Source organism: Panthera leo, chromosome B1, assembly GCF_018350215.1.
Source record: "Panthera leo isolate Ple1 chromosome B1, P.leo_Ple1_pat1.1, whole genome shotgun sequence".
In the NCBI taxonomy this organism is placed as follows: Eukaryota; Metazoa; Chordata; class Mammalia; order Carnivora; family Felidae; genus Panthera; species Panthera leo.
The window spans coordinates 118,751,266-118,764,183 of record NC_056682.1 but is presented as its reverse complement, the minus strand read 5'-3'; the positions used below and the strand labels follow the sequence as shown (position 1 = coordinate 118,764,183).

The window sequence follows — 12,918 nt, the reverse complement described above, 5'->3', positions numbered from 1 at the left end:
TCTCTACCTATCTGATGCCTGTTTTATTTCTCAGACAGGTCTGAATTTAGGAAGGGAAACAGAAATATTCTTTATTGACCTCTAGTGCCATGTTTTACCGTACTCAAAAGAGGCCTGTTCCTGTTTTGTATACTATTATGAGAAAGAGATAAACTGTAAGTTATAGAAACAAAAATAAACACCAGGAATTTTTCAACAATAACACACTTCTAGAGGATGTTTCAGGGACATAAAAGCACTTTACCTCTAATACTCACCTAATTATAACTAATATGATGGTTAACTAATGGTAATAATTCCCAAGCATCACGGCAATTTCACTCTAAAACTAAAATGAAATTTCCTTAACAAATACATTTATAAAACTATACTGTATTTCTTTGGACATTAGTAGCCTAGAAAGTAAACATGGACTCTCTACCCACTGAAGTATTTACTATAGTATTCCTTGTTTACAGTTTTGACAAGGTCATATATAATATATTTACTTTTATTTTTCAGTCTTATTTGGCAATATTACCCCCCACCCCTGATGTGTCATTTTTCTACTATATGCTTGAGAATTTTGACACTTTAAAAATCAGCCTTTTTACCCTTATGGGTCTAAGTAAAAACAAAAACCAAAAACAACAACAACAAACAAACAAAAAATCACGAATACCAAGATCTGCTGGTAAAGAACCAGAAGCAAAGGTCACCTAATACGATACACCTGCATTATGAAATTTTTCGCCTCCTCCGCGTGCCAGTTAGCAACTAGCAGTGTTGCAAGTAATTAGAACCAAAACTGGTACCGAAATTAAGTCAGAGCTTATAATGTGCAGCAACAATAGTGAACACCAATAAAAATGAATTTTAAAAAGAGAGTATGTCTATGAAGTACACTTAAATTACCTGACATAGTAGCTTTGTTGCTGGATTCCACTCTACCTCTGTTAATGGATCAAGAGTGTTACTGAAAATATCAGATTCTGAAGAGATAGCTATAATAAGGAGAAAAAGCAATTTATCCATAAATGTGTTAATAAAATTTCTCAAAAGTCAAAGACTAGAAGAAAATCTGATCAGAGGTAATAATAAGATCCAATTAGGTAACATGTGCTCACAATATGAATGCCAAGAATATATTAACAACAGATATGATCATTTATAGTATTGTATGAATTAAGATCCCTGGTTGGAATTAGTAATATAATATAGATCCTTAATAAAATATAGTTACCTACATTATAGGGACAAAATCTGAATTTAAGATTTGATCATTGTAAGTAGGTTTTAAAATGCCCTTTAAAAATACTGATAATGTTGGAGACGTTATTTTGAAACATGTCTGTGTAATGTCCCCCTTCCAAGATTAAACAAAGTTTAAGGCAGATGTTATATGGATACTAATTTAATTGGATAATGATTAGAACAAAAACCAAACAGTAAAAACATGTCTCATGTGTTTCAACGACAGTGCATTATTCTTAAGAGTCTTGAAAAAAATAGAGAATGTTCATTGTCTTAAAATTACTAATTTTTTATCATTATCTCCATCTGTAATCATACCTAAAATTCATACATTTTATTAAATGTGTTTACCACATTAACTGAATTATAAAGAAGTCTTTCTTTACAGGGATAATTTTTTGTTTTGATTTTGAGTTTTTGATTTTTTTTTTTTTTTTTTACTTTAGAGAGAGGGAGTGCAAGTTGGGGAGAGGACAGAGGGAGTGAGATAGAGAATCCTAAGCAAGCTCCATGCTGATTGTGGAGCCTGACATGGGACTCGATCTCACAACCCTGGGATCATGACCTGGGCCGAAATCAAGTCAAACAACTGAGTCACCCAGGTGCCCCTACAAGGATGTCTTTATAATTAAAAGCAGCTGAAAAAGTACTCACATTCATCAATTTCTCCTATCATAGTTACAGCTGCCTTATGTGTTTTTGTTATATTTGCTGACATATTAAATTCATTTAAATAATTTGAGTCCTTCATTTTGTTAATTTTGCCAAGACACCAAGTGACTCTTCGTTTTCTTTTAGCCTAAGGAGAAAGAAATAAAAATTACCTCACACAGATCTGGGCTCAAACATCATAAAACAAGGGAATTAGTTTTCATTTTTGGAAAGCACTAACTTGGTAGAATTCTTATTAAGCCTATGTAATATCATACTGGGCTTAGGACATCCTGTGAGAACACAAACTTTTAAAATCAGTGTTTAACCCATAAAAAATTTTGATGAAACAAATGTCATGTTTTACTTGAAGGTTTATTTACAAACTTTTCTGGGACTTAATTGAAAGGAGTTGGCAGACTCACAACCCTTTAAGTAAGTAATCCAGTGTTCTCTAGAAAGGAAGTTGCTGTTGCCACACCATAGCTACCAAAAGCACGTCTGAGTCTCCAGCTTTAACCGACAAGGGACAGACAGTCCATTTGAATTTCCTGCAGTGAATGAATCTCACACACGTGGCCTTCACAATGCCAGTTCTCTTCCAATTCAGTAAAGCTAATGCCTCCACCAGCACTCCTGACCTCATTGTTCCTTTCTCCCTTGAGACCTTGCTCCCTGGGTTATCTGTTCATGTCATCTTTACCAGTTCCCTCCTATTAGCCTGATAAATGCTCAAGCCTCTTTGTTTACTTTTATTTTATTTTAATATCTTTTTTTTTGAGAGAGAGAGAATGAGATTCTTAAGCAGGCTCCACGCTTAGCAGGGAGTCTGACCCAGGGCTCGATCCCACTACTCTGTGATCACGACCTGAGTCAAAATCAAGAATCGAACACTCAACCGACTGAGCCATCCATGTGCCCTATTTGCTTTTGATTTTTTTTAAAACAAACTCTCAGTCCTTACTTCTCTCTATCTACCATTGTATTCTTCCTCATCATCCATCTACTCCTTCCAGGAATACCTCTGTCTCCCAGCTAGCTGTCCTCACCTCTCACTCTGCTTTGCTGGTTTCTCCTCCTCTGCTTGTGTTTTTCCATATTTCACAGTTACCATTTTTCTGTGGTCCCTCTGCTAGGTCCAAGTATTGTCTTATTTGATCCTCTCTACAATCCTATTACTAGGATTTATAGATCCTTTTTATAGATCTATAAATGATCCTTTCTTCTGAAGCCAGTCCTCTCTACTGTGTTCATGATCCAATCCCTTGGGGCCATCTTAACCCTCTGTAAAGTGGCTTTCACTCCTACCACATAACTCAAATTGTTTTGTAAATGAGCTTCTTATATCCAAATCCAAAAAGTTTTTGTCTAAATTTATCCTTTATTTATTTTTTAGTTATTTTAATGTTTATTTATTTTTGAGAGTGAGAGAGAGCATGAGCAAGGGAGGAGCAGAGAGAGAGACAGAGAGAGAGAGAGAGATAGAGAGAGAGAGAGAGAGAGAGAGAGAGAGAGAGAGACAGAATCCAAAGCAGGCTCCAGGCTCTGAGATGTCAGCACAGTGAGCAATGTGGGGCTCGGACTCATGAACTGCGAGACCATGACCTGAGCTGAAGTCGGACTCCTAACCGACTAAGCCACCCAGGCACCCCATGTCTATATTTATCTTAATTAAGTTCTTAGCAGAATGTGACATTGCTAATCACTACCTCTCTGAAATATTTTCTTCTCTTAGAGACCACATTCACCAGGTTTACTTAACTCTACAGCTAATCCTGGGCTCCCTTTGGGATTCTTTTGCCTTTCTTGAAAAGTTGTCCTTGGGGTCTTTGGCTCTCTATTCTTTTCATTTTCAACATGCTCCCAGAATAAGACTATCCGTTCCCATGACTTTACTTTGGATCTGCAGTATCTAATGGCCACATTGGTATCTCCACCTCACAAATTTCACTTGAATTTCATATATTTGGATTTTCAACTGCGTGACACCTTAAACTGGAGATGGCCCAAATAAAACACTGAGCAGCTGCACTAAGCTTCATCCAGTGTTCTTTAACAACGAATACTGCTACCAGTTACCCAGCAAGCCTAGCAATGTTTGCAAATTATTCTGGATGCCTCCCTATCCCTGTCCCTGACATCTAAACAATCATAGAGTCCTGTTGAGTCTACCTTTCACACAGCTCTCCAATTTATCCACATCTTTGGCATCTCCAGAGTCACAGTCCTTGTACAGTCCCAACCAATCTGATGCACACAAGCAGACACACCTTTCTAAAATACAGTTCTGGGGGCGCCTGGGTGGCTCGGTCGGTTAAGCGTCCGACTTCAGCTCAGGTCATGATCTCACGGTCCGTGGGTTCGAGCCCCGCGTCGGGCTCTGTGCTGACAGCTCAGAGCCTGGAGCCTGTTTCAGATTCTGTGTCTCCCTCTCTCTGTGACCCTCCCCCGTTCATGCTCTGTCTCTCTCTGTCTCAAAAATAAATAAACGTTAAAAAAAAAAAAAAAAAAATTAAAAAAAAAAAAAAAAAAAAATAAAATACAGTTCTGTGTCACATACAAGGCTTTTCCTTGTCCTTAGCATAACGCAATGTTCAAATCCTTCACTATGGTTTAAAATTCCCTTGCCACCAAAACATTCTAAGCCCTAGAAATATATTATGTTGTTTTCACAACTCCGAGCTTTTGTACATGTAGATCTCTTCCTAAAATATTCTCCCTTATACCTTCCATTGGACTATTTTCTTCTCGTCAGTCTGTCAACAAATAGCTCTTCGAATGTCTTCTTTATACGAACTGTGGTGACTTGAGCATGATGTCTATTAATAATTACCTTAATTAAGAGCATACATATATTGAGGATTTGGCCTGTAGAAAGTGTAGTGTTAGGCACAGTCTATGTATTATTTAACTTAATTCTCACAGCATTCCTATGAGGTGGAGATCTAGATATCTCACAAATAAGAAAATGCAAATTTTGTATTTGCAAAATACAAATACAAATACAAATACAAAATACAAAAAAAATGCAAAAATGTATTTAAGAAATTGCCCAAGGTAAAGAGTTAGGAACTGACAGCATCAGGATTCAAATCCAGGCAGTCAAGCTCCAGAGGCCATCCTTTTAACCATGATACCATTATAGCCAAAACATACTTACTTGACCAAAAAAAAACCCCTAACTCTACCAAAAACAAAAAGTACACATACTGGAAACCAGAATTTTGATCACTATGTTGATTTGTATTCTAGATCAATTATCCTGAGATTGATATTCTTTTTCTTTAAAGAGAAAATATTCCCATATACCCTAGACACCTGTGGTTCCCAATCACTTGATCAACTTCATCAGAATTTCTTAAGAAGCATATTGAATATAGATTCCTTGTCAATATTCCAGACTTCTTGTGCATTTTTTTTTTTTTAATTTTACAGAGAGAGCAAGCGTGATGGGGGAAGAGGGGCAGAGGAAGAAAGAGAGAAAATCATAATCATTCATACTCAGTATGGAGCCTGACATGGGGCTCAATCCCATGACCTTGGGATCATGACCTAGGCTGAAATCAAGAGTTGGATGATCAACTGAGCCACCCAGGTGCCCCTATTCTAGATTTCTCAAATTAGGATCTCTACATGTAGGATCAGAGATCAGTATTTTTAATGAACCTTTTAGGTTTTGCTGACACATAGGCAAACACACAAAATGTTCTGGGTTTCCTGAATACACTGTAACAAAGGATAAGAAATGCATAACTATATTATAAACCTATAGGAATACCCATCCTAGTCTCTATATACTAAGTCTGAGTTGTCATTCCTTTAAATTTTACCTTTAATTCCTGTTGTGATGTGAGGGAAGAAGAAGTCACCAGCATCCGTGTTAAGTTCTGAATTTTCTCAATCTGTACTTTTTGAAGCAAATCTTTTTCTTCCAAAAGTTGGGCTAATTGGTCTTTTTCCATTGCCTGGGCTCGAGTCTCTAAAGAAACCTATAGAGTATAATATTAAGTTATATTAATAATAAACATAGCTAGATTTTCAAGGCTTGAAAGTAGCTTGAAAGAACAGAATATTAAATTTGTATGTGAACTATGAGAATTTACATTTTACCGAAATAAAATATATCTTACCTATAGAATACTAATACTCAGTTGCCACAAAGAGTAATTTTTCTAACTTATAATAAAGTAAAATAAACATTTCTTCCCATGTGACTATTCTATGCCATATAGATTATAACAAGACTGTTAAAGCAATCCTATTAATTGCCTAAAAATTAGGCAGAGAAGTCATAACAGCAGAGACTTGAATACCTACAGCAAGGGAACAGATGTTCTCATAAGACTTCCATTTGATATTTTAGCTCATTATTAAAAAGATAACTAAAATATAAAATTTTTACAAAATATGGGACCACAATGGTTAAAATAAACAAGTTACAATGACAAATGATTATGCTATCTTATTCGATTGTTATCTTACAGTCAGAAGAAGAATTCAAGATAATGTGAACATACAAAAGACACTTTTAAGTAATTATACATGGTCTCTCTTTTTTTAACCTAACTCCCTATGCATTCGTGACAATTTAGAAAGACTATCTCTACTTGGCCCATCTGAACATCTCAAATTTTGCTTTTTGGAAATGAAAAACAATCTAAAATAATTTCAAGAAATCAAATTTTTCAGTTTATATTAAATTGAAAAATTTTTATGAGTTGATTTCTTCTTACTTGAAAGCTGTTTTAAATTTAGCTTGTAAAAGGTATAAAGAACTTAACAAACTCAATACCCAAAAACCAAATAATCCAGTGAAGAAATGGGCAAAAAACATGAACAGACACTTTTCCAAAGAAGACATTCAGATGGCTAAGAGACACATGAAAAGATGCTCAACATCACTCATCATCAAGGAAATACAAATCAAAACTACAATCAGAGATCACCTCACACCTGTCAGAATGGCTAAAATTAACTCAGGAAACAACAGATGTTGGTGAGGATGCAGAGAAAGGGGATGCACTGCTGATGGGAATGCAAACTAGTGTAGCCATTACGGAAAATAATATGGAGGTTCCTCAAAAAATTAAAAATACAGCTGCACTACGGCCCAGCAGTTGCACTACTAGGAATTTATTCAAAGGATACAAGTGTGCTGTTTCGAACGGGCACATGCACCCCAATGTTTACAGCAGCATATACGTCTTTTTCTTAAATTTAAGAAACAAAACAGATGAACATAAGGGAGGGAAGGGAAAGTAAGATAAAAACAGAGATGAAGGCAAGCCATAAGAGACTCTTAAATACAGAGAACAAACTGAGGGTTTATGGAGTGGTTGTGGGTGGGGGCTAATGGGTAATGGGCATTAAGGAGGGCTCTTGTTGAGCACTGTGTGATATATGTAAGTGATGAATCACTACATTCTACTCCTGAAACCATTATTACACTATATGTTAACTAACTTGGATTCAACTAAAATTAAAAATCCAAAAAGAAAGAGTCTCCTGTAAAAAAAAATAAAGTTGAATCATGTTTGTATAAAAAAACAAAACAAAACAAAACAAAAAACCCCCACACTGTGAAAGTCACTGTTCAGAAAATGAAGAAACAAGCCATAGACTGGGAGACAATATTTGCAAAACACATATTTGGTAAGAGATTAGTATCCAAAAAACACTAAGAACTTTTAAACCCAACAATAAGAAAATAATGCAATTTAAAAATGGGCAACAGATGTGAACAGACATCTCACCATAGATGACATATAGATGGTAAATAAACACATGAAAAGACAATGTCATAGGTCACTAGGGAATTGCAAATTAAAACAACAACGAGATACCCACTACACACCTATTAGAATGGCTAAAATCCAAAACACTGATAATACCAGATGCTGAACAATGTGGAGCAACAGGAACTCTTATTTATTGTTGGTGGGAATGCATCCACTTTGGAAGACAGTTTGGCAGTTTCTTATTTGTAAAAAAAAATTTTAACGTTTATTTATTTTTAAGAGAGAGGGAGGGAAGAAGGGAGGGAAGGAAGGAGGGAGGGAGGGAGGAAGAGGGGGAGAGGGGGAGAGGGGGAGAGAGGGAGAGAGAGAGAGAGAGAGAGAGAGAGAGAGAATGTGAGTGGGGGAGGGGCAGAGAGAGAGAGAGAGACAGACGGAATCTGAAGCAGGCTCTAGGCTCTGAGCTGTCAGCACAGAGCCAGACGTGGGGCTGGAACTAGAGAGTGGTGAGATCGTGACCTGAGTCGAAGTCGAATGCTTAACCGACTGAGCCACCCAGGCGCCCCCAGTTTCTTATAAAACTAAACACACTTATCATTTTATACTCACTAGGATGGCTATTATATAAAAAAAGTAAAATAAATAACAAATATTGGTGAAAGTGTGGAGAAATTCAAAACCTCATGCAATGTGTTGGTTGTGCAAAATGGTACAGCTTTGTGGAAAAGTATGATTGTTCCTCAAAATGTTAAACATAGAATTACCATCTGACGCAGCAATTCTATGACTAGGTATGTGTGCAAAAGAACTGACAAGAGGTACTGAAATAGATACTTGTACACCAGTGTTCACAGCAGCATTATTTATAATAGCCAAAAGGTAGAATCAACCCACTTGTCCATGAACAGGTGAATGGATGAACAAAATGTGTTATATACAGACAATGGATAAAAAAAGACTGAAGTTCTAATACACAGTATGACTTGGATTAACTTTGAAAGCCTTTTGCTAAGTGAAATAAGCTAGACACAAAAGGGCAAATACTGCATGATTCCACTTGCAAGAGGTATCTAGAATAGGTAAATTCATAGTGACATAAATGAGAGTACAGGTTACCAGGGGCTGGAGGGACGGGGGAGAAATAGGAAGTAATTATTTAATGGGTACAGAGTTTCTGTTTGGGACAATGAAGAAGTTTGGGTAGTGGCAGTGATTATATCAGTACACTGTTAATGTACCTAATACCACTGAATTTTACACTTAAAAAATGGTAAAATTTTATCTTTCTATTTTAGCACCATAAAACTTATGACACAGCACCCCCCCTCCCCCCCCCCCCCCCAAAAAAAAAATTAGGTTGTAGACCTCAGCTATTGAGGAGTTAAGAATCTCTGGGTATTTGGGCAGCTCTTAGTTCTAAATCTGCCCCTATTCTTTTTTTTTTCTTTTAATTTTTATTTATTTCTTTTGAGAGAGAGAGTACAGGAGCAGGGGAGGGACAGAGAGAGGGAGAGAGAGAGAATCCCAAGCAGGCTCTGTGCTGCCAGCATGGAGCCCGACACAGGGCTCGATTCCATGAATCGTGAGATTATGACCTGAGCTGAAATCAAGAGTTGGACGCTCAACCGACTGAGCCACCCAGGCGCCCCTAAATCTGTCGGTTCACACATACCTCCTCTAACTGTTTTTTAAGATCCATTATTTCTTTTCTGTATCTTTTCAGGAGAGCTTCATCACTTGATACCTCATTAACATAAGGAGTATTCTTCATATATTTGGCAGTGCTGGCAAACTGGGGAAAATACAAGAGTGTTAAGTGTTCAACATCAAAAAAATTAATTAATAATATTTAGGTTTCTTGTAATTACGTTTTATAAAGAAAGATCAATCCTCTTCCCAGGTGGCTTAATACTTTTGAACACAGAGAGTATTCTCTATCCTTGTAACTTACCCTGGCTGCTAGTCTTCAGAAGAGTCAGGGAAACATCTTGAAGACATATGCCAACAGAGAAACTACAAATACTGGCTTACTAGAATCCCACCCACCTCTCAAAGTCAAGAGCAAATGCTCCCTCTACTCTGAAGCATTGCTTCCAGTGGAAAGTACCTCTCCTTTCTCTGAACTCTATTCCATTTATTAACAGTTAATTAATCCAAGCCAATCACGTTGGAAGACAGGTCTTATCTTCCTTATAGTACTTTAAGATTTTTTTTTTTTAATGTTTACTTATTTTGGAAAGAGAGGGAGACAGAGCACGAGCAAGGGAGGCGCAGAGAGAGATGGAGACACAGAATCCAAAGCAGGCTCCAGGCTCTGAGCTGTCAGCACAGAGTCCGATGCATGGCTCGAACTCACGAGCTGTGAGATTGTGACCTGAGCCAAAGTCAGACACAACTGGCTGAGCCACCCAGGTGCCCCTTCCCTATATGACTATAAATTGTGAAGTCAGGGACTGTACTTTCTATCTTTGTTTCTTTCATAGTACCTTGAGCCAGTGCTCAATAGCTATTTAAAACAATGTTTCTTAGAGTGTATCAGAAGTAACTTTAAGTGGGTCCATGAAGGTGACCATTAAATAACACTGAACCCTTGACTGAGATGGCTATTCTATTGACATTTCTCATTTTTCCTTTTTTTTTTTTTTTTTTTTTTTTAACAGAAAATGTAAGCCTTAGGCTCAGAGCAAAGGCAATCAACAAGTAGGAATTTAAGAGTTATTTTATTATAAACACACATACAGATATGTGTTTTTTTGGGGTACCTATTTGTTGAAAGTGATACTAGTTTTTCATTCATGGGATTGAGATAAAGTTTCCTTCTACAATAAATAAAGTAGAAAAAGTGACTTTCTTAAAGAGAAATATATCAGTATAATAGTGTTGGATACAGCAAAACTGTGACGGTGGGATATGAATAATTGAAATTTGAGAAAATTAAGGAATACTATTTAGTAGACAGTATACCAATTTTATCGTAATAGATATAGTGTGTCATTAAAAAAAAAACAAACCCTAATGTTAGTGGGTAATTTTTTCTTCTTAAAGATGATTCCCCACTCCCACACTCCCCCCCGCCCCACCCCGGCCTGAATATTGAAATAAAAATCAAATTTACCTGTAGAGTAGTAAGGGTTTCATCAAAAGACACTGGAGTAATTGTGCAGATAATACGTGTTTTTGCATTTCCTCCCAAAGAATTCTGGAGAATTCGTGTTAATTTACTGTCTCGGTAATTTATGAAACCACTTAGTGAGAAAGGAGTTTGGGGAAAAAAAAAAAAAACAGTAAGAATTTTTATTTAACAAAAGTGGTTGGTTTTTAATGCAGAACCTTAAATTAGCTACAATTTAAAAATTAATTCTTTATAGGTTACATAAGACAGGTCAAAACTACTCAGTAAAAAATATTTAAAATAGAAAGCAAATTTAGGAAGTTGTAGTCATATATTTAAGAAGCTAAGCATGCTCACAGAATCGCAAAAGCTTTTGAACATATTGAAGAAATCAGTACGTTGGAGTGTCACTGAATTATTAAAATTCTCAACCTAATGAAAAATGTAAGCATTAATAGGTAAATGTACAATGGAATAAACTTACCCAACTTGTCCATCGCTAAGTTTCTTGATCACTTGTCCCAAAATAAATAAACTGCGATTTATATTACAGCCTTCCTTGAGTCGCACACCTGCATTTATTAAGCAAACATAAAAATGAAAACTAACCTCTGTATTAGATGATTAACTCATTTATCAATAAATTATAAGAGAAACTAGAAATTAAAGGGTTAGATGATAAAGTCTGTGCTTTGGATTAGATCTGAGTCCACCTTTAATACCACTGGTTGAGCTCTTTCCCTGTTCCTCCTACCTAGTAAGTGAATCAGAAAGGTCATCACCTCAGAGAAAGAGCAAAAAGAAAATGATGGCTAAGAAAAAAAATCAGAGGGAAGTAAAGTTCATTTCCCCCAAGAGCCTAATTCCTCAGTTCAAATCTATTTTTTCCAAACCTCCAAATATAGGCAACTATAGACTTACAACCAAATTAATTCCTATTAGGTGCACAACAAAGTTCTTACTTTTAAACTAATATGCTCTCATGAGTCATATACCCCCCCAAAAAAGTACACTGAAAAAGCTCTTTCTTTCTCCTATGCTCCATTCAACCAGTTCCTGTCCCCCTACCAGAAAATCACTTTTCTTAGTTGACTCTTGTAGAGATTTTTAGAAATTCAAGTTCATATATGTTTATTTCTTTTTTACACAAAGAGTAGCACGCTATATATGCTAATTTGCACTTTGTTTTTTTTTCACTTGGCAATATATCATATCAGTAAACACTGGTGTTTTTATCCTTTTATAGCATAAAATTCCATTATATGGATGTATCGAAATTTATTTCCTCAGCACCCTGTTGAGGGTCATGTACATTTTCAATATACCACATATATAAAAGGTACTACAACAAATAGTTTTGAACAGCTGTTATTTTACAGATGCATTTTTCAGCTATTGCTGTAACAAGCCAGCTAAAACAACAAGCATTTATTTCTTGTTTACAGATTGGAGCATCCACTGGTTTGGTGAATAGAGACCATGCTCAGAGGAGTGTCTCTGTGTCAGGCTGTAGGAAATAAACATAGAAAGGTTTGACATCTTCGTGATCTTGAAACTTCCTATCTAAGTATGCTTTTCCATTTGTTTAAGTATTTGATTACATCCTTTAGGTCTGTTTTAAAGTTTTCTTTATTTTGGCCTTGTGTAATTTGCGTTGAGTTTTTTTCCTAGATATTAGATCTTTTAAGTCATTATTGTAAATGGAGTCTTTTTGTACACTAAATATTCTAACTGGTTGTTGTTTGTATTAGGAGTTATTAATATCGTATATTAATTTTGTACCTGACTACCTTCCTGAATTTCCTTACTAATTATGAAAATTTAGATGGTTTTCACGGTACTTTCAGCTTTGTAGCTATACAATCCTACCAACTGCATAGTTTTAGCTTTTTAATTGATGCTATAGTAGCCCCAAATAGATAATTTGCTAGATATGGAAGCTGCTTTTTACATTAAAGAGTCTTGTCACAAACTTACTATCTTGATTAGTTTCTAAAATGCAAGGTAGCACTTCTTTATTCTGTAAAAGAACAAGATAACACTTAGGCCAAAACATTTACGAGTTTCCATTACCTTCAGCGCCTGTTTGAGCAGCTCTTTCACTGCCTGCAAGATCAACCAAATTCTGTAAGATAGATGAAAATGAAACTTTAAGAAGGGTAACTTGAAATAAAATCCCAATGACTG

The 12,918-nt window shown here is 36.0% G+C and overlaps 1 protein-coding gene across 4 annotated transcripts in view; it reads right to left on the bottom strand.

Moving 5' to 3' along the window:
* Positions 1–12,918, bottom strand: part of CENPE (centromere protein E) — a 79,256-nt gene that overhangs the window by 55,573 nt on the left and 10,765 nt on the right. For all 4 annotated transcript variants that reach the window (XM_042935783.1, XM_042935782.1, XM_042935784.1 and 1 more), the window contains exons 9-15: positions 12,805–12,856; positions 11,216–11,303; positions 10,735–10,864; positions 9,292–9,411; positions 5,715–5,873; positions 1,888–2,032; positions 895–983 (exon numbers count right to left, since the gene is read on the bottom strand). In XM_042935783.1, the coding sequence (XP_042791717.1) occupies positions 895–983; positions 1,888–2,032; positions 5,715–5,873; positions 9,292–9,411; positions 10,735–10,864; positions 11,216–11,303; positions 12,805–12,856 (783 nt within the window). The remainder of the gene's footprint in view (positions 1–894; positions 984–1,887; positions 2,033–5,714; positions 5,874–9,291; positions 9,412–10,734; positions 10,865–11,215; positions 11,304–12,804; positions 12,857–12,918) is intronic.